We start from the raw sequence: 12,073 nt of genomic DNA, 5'->3' as shown, positions 1-12,073 counted from the left end.
CACATTTTATCTGCATTTTTAGCTTTATCACTTTGGAGTAGTTTGTGTCGACTCTACATATTAAGTTTGATGTAATGCATTGTGAAACAAGCATTCTGAGTATTGCGCTACAATACATGTCCCCTACCGGCAGTCTGTCGTCCGGAAAACTGTTGGGGAAATTACCAAAGTTCAAAGTGCCATAACTTTGTCAAAAATGATCGAAACGTCGTGAAGTTCGAACTTGATCTGTAACTTATCATGAGGAAACCATATACCAAGTTTGAAATCATTAGCGTTAAGAGTTTAGAAAGAAAAGTCTGGAAAACTGTTCTTTGCGTGACGGACGGACGGACAGACAGACAGACGGACAGACAGACGGAGGGACAGAGTGCAAACCTATAGTCCCCTCCGGTGTACACCGGTAGGGGACTAATAAGCTCAGGTGGCATCAAAATCTGAAAACTTGGGTGAATGGAGTGAATACTTTTGCGGGTGAATACTTTTGCAGACCACTGTGTATAGTATGATTCTCAAATCATCCCACACCAATTCATACATTATCCAGTGATTATGCAACATACCATCTGCTCTTGCAGGTCAAGTTCATTCTCCTTGCTTCATCAGCACTCCATCGCCACAGTTGGCAAATCATGATATAAATAAACGTTGATTTCCCTTTGAAACGCATGCCAATACAGCTGAATACACGACTTGTGCTACTCACTTCTATATATGCATTGTATCGGCCTGGCTCCAAATGCATCCCAGATGTCTTGTCATATCATACAGTCTTGAATCAAGTTTACAAGGGTCAAAAGTTAACATCGATTGCAAAATTAAGTTGGTTTCACTTGCCATCACTATAATAGCCATTCCAGAGAAGAACGAATACCTTGATTACAAAAATGCCTTGACACAGCAGCTACAGACCCAAACAAGTTGACATTGTTTTGGTTTCTTCTTTCTGACCTTGCAGGTATCAAAGTTCAAAATTGGTCACAAAATTCAGGTTTTTGTCATGGCAAGCTTTTCTACTTTAATGAATGCAGACCAGACCTGGCACAAACATACCTTGCTACAGCTGATATAGAAAAAAAAAAAACAAGCAAGTAGACATTGTTCTATTATCTTGTTTTCTGCTTTGCAGAGGTCAAAGGTCATAATTGGTCAAGAAATTGAGGGTTTTAGCTTGCTGACCCTATATATTCAAACTAAACAGACAAGACTTGGCATAAAAATAAATGGCCAGACGAAAGCTTCAAAAATAACTTGCCAGAATAGATTTTTCTTTATTATCCAGTGTTACAGTTTCCAATAAACTTAATAAAGCAATGTCAAATCTTGATTATTTTTTTTTTACTTTTGTTTTTTTTTCTTACAAACATTTTCAAGTAAAATATTATTGGTTATGGAGATGTAAGGATGGCCAAGAGGTATGCATACTTGTCTCTAGGCTGTCTAGCCTGGGTTAGATTCCCGATCCAGCGAAAAACTGTGTGCCGCCCCTTGGATGGACGATAAACTGGCATCCCATCTGCCGACATTAGTTGGGGGATGTTAAAGGTCCAATGGTGTATAAAGAATAGGTGAGCTATCACCGGCACCATAAACAAATTCCATATTCCTGCCCTAACTACTGCTGGGAGAGGGATGGCAAATGGCATACCATGATCCTTGAGCAAGAAAATGCTTCGGCGGAACCAACACTCTGTAACAGAGTATCATGCATCATTCAGTCATTATTGATTGGATAATTTGGTGTAATTTCCACTATAATGTAACAAATTATACCACAATTTCATCGATAACTACGAATAGTTGGAAATATGTTTTTGTTTCCAGAGCAATTTCAATGCAATGTTTAGTGTATAAAACTGCAAAAATAGTCGTTTGTTCAAATCAGTAACATGCAAATTGTTTGATTAGCCTTTTTAGTTCATAGCTTGTATGTCCTATTCATTACCTTTCATTTGAGCCGTCATTTACATTCGTTGGTTAAATTAATCAAATTTATGTCATGTAATGTTTTAATCCCTGGCATGCTATAAATTACCCTGGTTACCATAACAACTGCCAATTTACCACCTTATGCACCAATTATAAATGTTACAACAGGACTAACATTGAAGCAGATGTCAAAGGATAATTGAAGCCCTGTTTTAAATTTCTGTGGGTCTGTACACAAAATGTGACTTTCTTGGCAGTTTTTTGACGCCCTCTCCCCCACCTCCTCCTCACCCTTTGTCCTTCCCATTGTGATGCTCGGTGATACTCTGCCTGACCCCCACCCTAAAAAATACATGACTTTGTGAATGAAAACAATGTCGCCTTTCTAAATTTTTGATTGGCTTCCATTATGCAAGTTATTAGTGGCACCTTATAGCTCGATCAATGAGTCAGTGTTGTCCTTCAGCTCCCTGCAAATTTTACAAACTTCTAGTTGAACTTTCTGCTTTCTCCTCTTTGGAAATGACCTCTCGTTGCTTCACATTAATGATGTAAACAGCAGATCTGTCATTTTTGGACAATAGCTGAAAACAAGGTCATTCTAAATTGACAAGACTTGTCGTGGTGAAGGGAAATCCAAGATGGCTGAATCCAAGATGGCAAGACCCATAAATATATGGTGTCACATGATTGTGGCTCTGACCACTATTCTCCCGTCCTGTGACACTCTGTGACTTCCGGGAAATATCCACACTCCACCCCAAAAAATTACGTAATTTGTGTATGGCCCTTGTAGATGGGAGGGGTGAGATTAAAGTCCTAATTTAGCCGTGTTATCTGATTTTCACCTATGTCGGTTTCACAGTGGTCCCTTTCTAGCTGTGACATACTCTCAGTATGCCAGGCTGTGAGATATTCCCATTATGCCAAAGGACTGGCAACTTGCCAGGTTATGACATTGCATCATATACAACTTTTTCTCTAGTATCCGCAATGGCTTTAACCTCATCCACTCTGCTGGAATTTAAAGCACCCAAAAGAAACAGAAAACCAAATACTGCATTGGAGTCATCAGAAGGAACCAAAACAATAGTAGAGCAAAGATGGAGTCATCAGGAGGAACCTGGATAGGATTTGGGTTTCAGCCGCTACTCCTCTACTCTCAAACCCATCCAGGTGCAGCCAAGAGAGCCTTCCGGAAAAAAAAAATTCTGCAAGAGTTCACTTCTCTGAAAACAGATAGATAAAGAAACAGAGAAATAAAGAAGAAGCAAGAATTAGAATGAATAAAGAGAAATGTGAAAAAGTAGAAAGAAATATGAAAAGAACAAAGACCCCTAGCTTCTAGCCCGAGCTCCTTCCCTTAGCTCCTGGCCCTAGCTCCTAGCCCTAGCTCCTAGCCCAAGAAAGATGTTGAGATGTTGGGAAGAACCCAGATAGATAGATCTCAGCATCTCTTCCTCGGGTAAAAGCGCAGCAACAGTTACAAGCTACCAGAGGTCCATCAGCGGGGAAGCAGAATCCACACAGCATTAGAATATGATACAATCATGATGAAACAGAAAACCAAACAGAAACGGAACCAAAAACCAAGACCGAAAGTCTAACAGGTGCTTAGCCGTAGTACTCTACTTGCTGCAACGTACAGCTGAGCTGTCCGTGTGTAAAAACACATGACAGGTTCAACCGCTTCGACTACAGGTTCGACCGCTTCCACAACATGTTTGACCTGTATGGCATATCAGCCGTCGTACACCATAATGACATCATAGACGTAATGACGTAGCGTGACGGACGGACACAAAACTGCCGCTACTTTAATACATCGAAGATGATATATTTTAACCTCCAGTAACTTTGCAGTCACTACGAAGGGATTAGTGTTACGACTAGATTTACTCTAATATTAATGTCATGTTATCATTATTAGGAAAATGATATTTCTATCAAATAACCGAGGCTAATTCCTTCCTCGGTTATTAGTACCGTACACCGCTTATCATTGATTCATGACCCATACACCACCGCTTCAATCTAGAAACATTGCAATAACGACAAAGGGTTCGTGTTACGATTATATTTACTATATGATTATTATTATTACGAAAACAATACTACTGGATTAAGAAACCTGGGCTAATTTGTCTGAAGCGGCCTGAAGGTGAGGCATGAAGCCTAAGGCCTATACGTACTGTGTCATTGGAACATCCGTAACTTCTATGCTTTTGATATTTTATGATCATTTTAACAATCGGTTTGTTTGTGTTTCACACTGAATGAAAAACGTTAAGATGTAGAGCATGACGATTGTGATATATGACAGGTTCGACGATATGTTCGGCCTGAACTAAATTGGAATCAAAATGGCAATGTGCAGAGTCAGCCTTTGTATGCCGTAATCACATCACTCTGTCATGTGACCAGATCCTCAGCTCTGATTGGTATACGTTTGTGGGGACATACATACATACATACATACATACATACATACATACGTACAGACGGACAGACGGACACTGTTCTAGACAGCTTTGCCCAAAAGGCTACGCCATAAAAAGTAAAGAGCAAAGATGGAGTCATCACAAAACACACATCTGAATTGTTTTATAGACTTTTAATTGTGCAATCTCAACAGCTTCAATAAATTGTAATCTAATATGACACCCAATATATCCTCTTCAAAGTATTTTGTATTCTAGGGTACCTGGCCAATACATATGTATTGCTTTTATAGGAATCCATGTGAATTTAGCTTTTGACTGCTACCTTCTTGTCTTTACCATCCAAATATTTCCAGTCTCAAACAAATGGATTCATGAGCGAGGCCAAGAGTTCCGGAGGCCGTGTGGATTAACGCAGAAGGAGTAAATTGACATTTGAAGAGCTGTCACATCCTCGTCCAAACAACATCTTGCATTCTGAAAACAGATATATTTTTAAACATTCCGAAACATTTCAAAAATCTAAAAAAAACATTGCTGTATGGACATTGAGACCCATTATTGGAAGCATGTTAAATTCATCTGTTTCATTCACGCTCACCTGTCCTCCTCCTCCACCTCCTCCCCCTCCAACTCAGACGAATCACATACACTTTGTCATAAAGTGATAATATAATTGAGGAGCACATTTGTGTTTCAGTAGTGTTTTGTATGCATCTTTTATTCGCAAGAATGTGCTGCAGGTTTATATTAGTGGTTTTATGTGCCACAAACGTATGTCGATCTGGTTTTGTTTTTTCTTACCCTTGCCAAATGTTATGGGGCAGGGCTATCTATATTTTGAATATGCAAAAATGTCAGAATTTTGACTCCCTTTTAAATTTTTGACTCCCTTATAATATGCAAAACACCTTTCTCCTCCTCCTCCTCCACTATCTCCTCCCTCTCCACCACGTCCTCTTAATCTACCCCCTCCCCAACTCTCTTGATCACATCACGTACACTTTGTAATAAAGTGATAATATAATTGAGGGCACTTGTGCTCCAATGGAGTTTGCATTTTGCCATGATTGATGATTATTACCATTATCAGCCCGTCCCCTGCGCAGCTGGAGATGGGGTTTTGCAATCACTTCTGTCTGTCTGAGCCATAACTTTTTTTTATTTAATTATTTCGGTTTTGTCATCAAATTTTCAACAAAGTTTTATTATGAGCATACACAACAGGCATTTTAAGGCCATTTTCCCTGCAAGAGCGGGGGTTAGCCTTGTGGTCCCCATGACAATCTTCTCCATTGGTTCTCTTTTTGAGGCAATGTTTTTATGGCCGGATGCCCTTTCTGACGCCAACCCTTTTAGTCACCTCTTACGACACGCAGGGATACGGTGTACCTATTCTAAACCGGGGTACACACCGGGCTATTATGAGCATATGGAGAAGCCAAATTAATAATTTGGTCAAAGGGCAATGTCACGTAAAGTGGTCAATTTTCATCCAATTGACTTGAAATTTTAAAGAATTTTCATATTGGGTCACTCATTTGGTTCACCAATCAAAATCTAGAAGCCAATTGTTTTTTTGTTTTTTTGTTTTTTTCGATCAAAAGGTCAAGATCGCCTAAAATAGTCAATTTTTTTTTTAGCTGTTTTGGTCATGTTTAGCATGGGGAAGAATCCGGATACAAAGCGGACGCGACCAGGATTTTCATTTTTAGATGCTTTCTAATTCATCTTGTATTCAGAATAATGTGCAAGAGGTTTATATTATATTAGACATTTTACATGCCCCAAAGGGACACGAGCTAATGAATACTCCATAAGTTATTCATAAATGAGGAATGTCATGCTTTTTCATGAAAAATGCAAAAATATTCCAAAAAAAAAACCGCGACTCATTGGGACTGACACAATCTGTCAAATTCCCGACCTGGATCTCAGTCAACGGTCTTCTAGACTTGGTTATGCCTAACTTCCCTGCAAATGTCTGCTGTTCTTCTTCTGCTCCAAACGGTTCATCTGTTCATTTCCTTGTTAAAGTGGACATCTCTCTGGCAATTCTCAGAGAGCCTCCTCAGCGTCGGCGAGTCTGGCATTTCACTCAGGCCAAGTGGCATGGTCTTCAAGCAGCCATCAATCATCTGGACTGGTCTCCCATCTCTACTGCTTCTGATATCAACTCATCCTGGGAATTCTTCCAAACAAACTGCTCTCTCTCATGCACAGATTTATCCCATCCAGTGTTCAGTTGTCATACCCTTCCTCCCATCCATGGTACACGGAATCTTGTGGTGAGGCAGTTGCCCTGAAACAACTTGCCTTCGCCTCATGGAAGGCAAATGCAATGGAAGGCAATCTCATTTCCTTTCACAAAGCTCAGAATAAGTGTGTGTCTACCCTCAGGAGAACCAGGAAACAATATGTCTCTACTCTCAAGACTGAACTCCCAAACCTGACTCCCTCTTCAAAATCTTGGTGGTGTCTGGTCAAATCTGTTTCTGGTGTTTGTTCCCCTTCCATCCCCCCCCTTACCACAAACGGCCACACAGCGGACTCTGCACATGAAAAAGCTGAACGCCTCAACTCTGTGTTTGCCTCAAAATATTTTGTCCCAAACCCATCGCTCTCTGTACCCATCTTACCCAGCCATACCCAGCTGCTCCTGGACTCTGTGTCCTTCTCTCCTCACAAGGTGGAGAAGTTTCTGTCAAACCTCGACTCTGATTCTGCAAGTGGACCAGACGGCATCAGCCCACAGGTCCTAAAATCCCGCTCTACCACTCTATCTCACCCTCTCTCTGATCTCTTCACCCTCCCGTATGCTCAAGGTCATCTACCATCTGTTTGGAAATCAGCCAACATTACCGCTTTGCACAAAAAGGTGCGAAAACAGATCCTTGCAACTACAGACCAATCAGCCTGCTCCCAATCATCAGCAAGGTCATGGAATCCATCATCACTTCTGATATTAAATCCTTCGTTTTCTCCAATGGCGTAATCTCCAATCAACAATTTGGATTCAGACCAGGTCATTCTCCTCAGGATATGCTGCTTCTGCTGTCTCAACAATCGATGGAGGTCCTCAATGCCAAACAGGAAATCAGAGCTGTCTCCCTTGTCATATCACATGCCTTCAATACAGTCTGACACCCAGCTCTGCTCACCAAACTCTCTTCCTATGGTATCGATGGTAACCTCCACGCATGGCTTGCGGACTTCCTCTCCAGTCGCAGTCAACGTGTGGCCCTGAATGGAATTCACTCATCTCTCCTTCCTGTTCAGGCTGGAGTTCCTCAAGGCAGTGTTCTGGGCCCCGTGCTTTTTTTGGTATTCATCAATGATCTTAAAGACTCTCTGGAAAATGCTCTCTATCTCTTTGCTGATGACTCCACTCTCTGCCGCTCCATATCTCAACCCTCAGATCGGCAGGCAGCAGTCTCTTCACTCTCTGCAGACCTGGACAATATCACAAACTGGTCAAACAAGTGGAATATGTCTTTCAATCCTGACAAATCTCACATTCACATTGTCTCTCCGAAAAGACCATCTTGAAAACCCTCCCATCTACTTTCTCAACATTCCTTCCCAAGAAGTTCTGTCGCTCAAGCTTTTGGGTCTCACTTTCAGCCATGATCTTTCCTCGGAAAACAACATTTCCAGGCCAGTCGCCGGCTGGGCATCCTCCGTCGTGCGAAGTCCTTCCTTGGCACACCTGAGCTCCTCACCACATACAAAGCTTTCATCCGTAGCTTGATGGAATACTGCCCTCCCCTCTGGGCTGGTGCTCCTTACTCACATCAAGCTCTGCTTCACGCTGTAGAAACCAAAGCTTTCAGGATCATTGGTATCTCCCGCCATGAAGCTGATTCTGAGGGCCTTTCACTCTCTCACCGCAGGCAGGTAGGTGGTCTTTCTGTCTTCTACCAACTCCTCTCCGGCGTAGCTCCCCCAGTTCTGTCTGTGCTCTGTCCCCAAAATATTCCTCCAGGACGCACAAGATCTACCAGTAACCCCCTTTTGGTGAAACTGCCAAAATCAAGACTCTCTGCTCACCTTCACTCTTTCATTCCTCTTTTTTCCCACCTCTGGAACAAACTCCCTCACTCTCTTCAATCCCTCTCCTCCCTCCAGGTCTTCAAAACAGCTGTTCACCACCATCTCTCATCTTCCCCCATCCAAAACCTTGATCTTTTCTCCCCCTGCTAAAACACCCCAAATCCACCTTTTTCAATCTCCGACTTCATTCCTGAAATTCCTAGTGGTGTCAATTTGTTTTATACCGTGTGGAGTACATAGCTGCTGGTGGCATCATTGGCTGAAGGCGTGGCTGCACCGCTGATGCAACGCCCACTGCAGGTTAGAGTAGGAATTTGTAAAGGGTGCCGGTGATGGCTCGCCTACTCTTCATAAAGGACACGGTAGTGGTGAGATCTTTAACGTCCACCAAGTAATGTTGACAGATGGGACGCCTCTATAACGTCCATCCGAGGTCCAGCTGGATTGATCTTTCGCACCGCAGTCGTGGCTTGCCCTTTGACCCGCGACGGCCTATTCTAATTGGTGCACTCACCATGCAACGCCTCCTGCTGTCAATCATCCCGAGCTGCAATCCTCCTTTGATCACTGCTCATTCCTTTTCACGGGGTTTCCTGCAAAGCACCTTTGAAAAGGCAGAGAGAGGGTTGTTGCTTCCCACTCAATCTGAATTGCGATTATCTGTGGTGTGGTGGCTTATAAGATGGTTGTGTGTGATGCTGGAAGAGACAAGTCAGGAGACGACGATGGTTCACGAGCGAGCGGTATTCAATGACAAAAGACGGACTATAACCGAAACAGGCCCGGAGTGGGGGTCGGGGGCCCACGTGGCAGGTGTCGGCCCCTGACATGCGGTGTACATGCCTATTTACAAAGGGCCCCAATGCGCTGCGTGTGCAGGCCTTTATGAGCCAGCTGTACATAATTGTGTGTGGTGCTGGCCTGGAAATGTCAAAACGAAGGTTACTGACCTTAAAATGAGATAGAAAATAATGTATAATCAGTTATGAGGTTACCTACACAATACCGAAAATTCGGTTCGATTCCGACAACTTTGAAAATTTGACCTTGAAAGGTCAAAGGTCGAAGATTCTGAAATTTGTTGGAAAACTTGTATTTCATGATGTATGTGATAATATAAGATCATGTACGACATTTCACCCTATCAGGAAGCGAACAATGTAATGAAACCATCAAAATCGACTTTTCTAAATTTCGTGACCTTGTGACCTTGACCTTGGGGCGAAAATGAAAATTCGAGCTCCGTGGGGCTGGACACACACATTGGCCTAACCAAATACCGAAACCCCTGTCAGATTCTGCCAACTCCCTCGGAGAAGATGTAGCTTGAACTCGATTACCCCCTAAAAAGACATCTTTTTCCGGCATCGCTCCGCCCACAATGGGCGCAATACGCCCACTCTCGGCAGGACAAAACTAGCTCATGATGTCAATCTCCCACCCAAGTTTCATCAAGATCGGATGATATCGGGTAGTTATGCTGCGGACAGACAGATAGACAGACGCACACCCATGACGAATATAGTGGTCACTATATTCTCGTGAACCAATTGTTAATAAAACAAAGAGAAAGGGAATTTGCGAATAGCGGGTTGTACCCGAAATATACCTGAATAATTTTTAATGGTGATTTGAAAGAGGGGGAAAACCGAATTGCTACAGGTAATGGTAGAGAATTTAAGGGAGGAATAAAGTCGAACAGGAGGGGTTTGGAAGAGGAGGTGGAAGAAGAAGACCTACTATAGCCCTCACAACGCATATCTCCCATTTCCCTTAGACAACGGGTGGAGGCCAGTCTGAGCCCATTTACTAATAAATGATATTGTAGCGGTTACCGGAAGCATGACACAATTACCTTGCTCCGGCCGATGACGCAACCGGCGAGCGGTCACTTGTCCGGACTCGCCCGGGCGTGTCCAGACTTGCCTTTCCCGGGCGAACACTTGGCTTACCTATTTGCATACCACGCCCCGCCTGAGAGGCGTGGCTTTTGTGTGTTGAGCTTTACTTATAAATTGCCGCCCGTTCGATGGGCTGATTCAGTGCTTTTGAGTTCTTTCGAGTGAGCTGGAAATAAATAGCTCAGTGAAACTTCATTCCTGGCGTCGTTCATTTTGTCCGGTTTTATCGTGCGAGCACAGCTCCCACAATAGGTGACCCCTTTTCAAGAACATGGGGATGGAGTGATCTGGAGCTTTGAAGCTCCCGGGCTTTTGGGAATCGCACGCGGCCGTCTGGTTCACCCAAGCGGGTTCTGAATTCGCCCTGCGGAACATTACGGAGGACACGACACGCTACCACCATGTGGTCAGCCCGCTCAACGCCTCCACCGTGGCCCGGGTCCTGAGCTTCCTACAGAACCCGCCTAACGCCGACAAATACGGCGCGCTCAAAGGCCTACTCCTCTGTGCGTTTGGACTCACGGAGACCGAACGCACGCGACAACTACTCGACCTCCCGGAGCTGGGTGAGGCCCGTCCATCCGAGCGCATGGACCACATGCTGGCTCTACTCGGCGACCACAGCCCGGATTTCCTCTTCCGCGAGCCGTTCCTCCGGCAGATACCCAGGCAGGGACGGTTAGCTTTGGCTAACTCGCCCATCACGGACCCTCGCGCCCTGGCCAAGAAGGCCGATAAATTTTTCTCGGCCAGGCGACACGTCGGAGCGGCCGCCTGGAACCCTGGGCCGACCGAGGCAATGCCCGCGCCACGACCGGCGCCACCACCGGCCGAGTCAGCGCCACTGGCGGCATCGGCCGCCGCGACGCCCCGTCGACCGAACCCGACGCGACTGCAGGAGCCTCCACCAGAGCGGACCATGTGTTATTACCATGCCAGGTTCGGGCAGAAGGCCAGAACGTGCCGCCCACCGTGCACTTTCGGCAGGTCAGGAAATGACCAGGCTGGCGCTCGCTGCCTGCCATGAGCGTCGGCCATTCAGGCAGCCTTCTGTTTATCACGGACACAGCGTCCGGGCGGCGTTTTTTGTGCGACACCGGCGCTCAGCTGAGCGTGATACCCGCCTCGGTGCAGGACAAACAGGCCGCGCTTTGCGGCCCCACCTTGGTCATTGCAAACGGCTCCTCCATCCGCACCTCCGGTTCAGGCAGCGTCGCATTCTGCTTCGGGGGCCAGCGTTTCAGGTGAGACTTCATCACGGCGAACATGCCCATGGCCTTGCTGGGTGCAGATTTCCTTTGCGCGCATGGGCTTTTGGTCAACGTCAAACGGCGTCGGCTCATCAACGCGGAGACCTTCAGCTCGCTCGCTTGCTCATTGATCGGCTCCGCTCCGACCAAGCTAGCCTGCGCGCTCCCGGCCGTGGACAATTTCACCCGCCTATTCGCCGAGTTTCCCGCCCTCACGCAGCCGACGTTTTCGGCCGTCGCCGTCAAGCACGGCGTCGAACACCACATCCCGACCACAGGTCCACCGGTCTACGCCAGGGCTCACCGCCTCGACCCGGCCAAACTCGCCGTGGCGAAGGCGGAATTCGACGTGCTGGAGCGATTGGGCATTGTGCAGCGCTCGAATAGCGCGTGGGCCTCGCCCCTGCACATCGTGCCCAAACCGGGTGGCGGATGGCGACCATGCGGTGATTACCGCCGCCTCAACGACGCCACCACCCCCGACCGATACCACACATAC

General features: G+C 45.5%; 1 protein-coding gene across 13 annotated transcripts in view; it reads left to right on the top strand.

The window, feature by feature from the left end:
* P4HA1 (prolyl 4-hydroxylase subunit alpha 1) overlaps positions 1-5,427 on the top strand; it is a 77,117-nt gene extending 71,690 nt beyond the window's left edge. For all 13 annotated transcript variants that reach the window (XM_078783489.1, XM_078783490.1, XM_078783487.1 and 10 more), the window contains one exon: positions 4,727-5,427. In XM_078783489.1, the coding sequence (XP_078639615.1) occupies positions 4,727-4,797 (71 nt within the window). In that variant the 3' untranslated portion in view covers positions 4,798-5,427. The remainder of the gene's footprint in view (positions 1-4,726) is intronic.
* The last annotated feature ends 6,646 nt before the right edge of the window (positions 5,428-12,073 follow it).

The sequence above is a fragment of the Myxine glutinosa genome, chromosome 8 (assembly GCF_964187855.1).
Source record: "Myxine glutinosa chromosome 8, kmMyxGlut1.1, whole genome shotgun sequence".
NCBI lineage: Eukaryota > Metazoa > Chordata > Myxini > Myxiniformes > Myxinidae > Myxine > Myxine glutinosa.
Note: the sequence above shows the minus strand (reverse complement) of the source record. Positions and strands in the feature narration are given on the sequence as shown.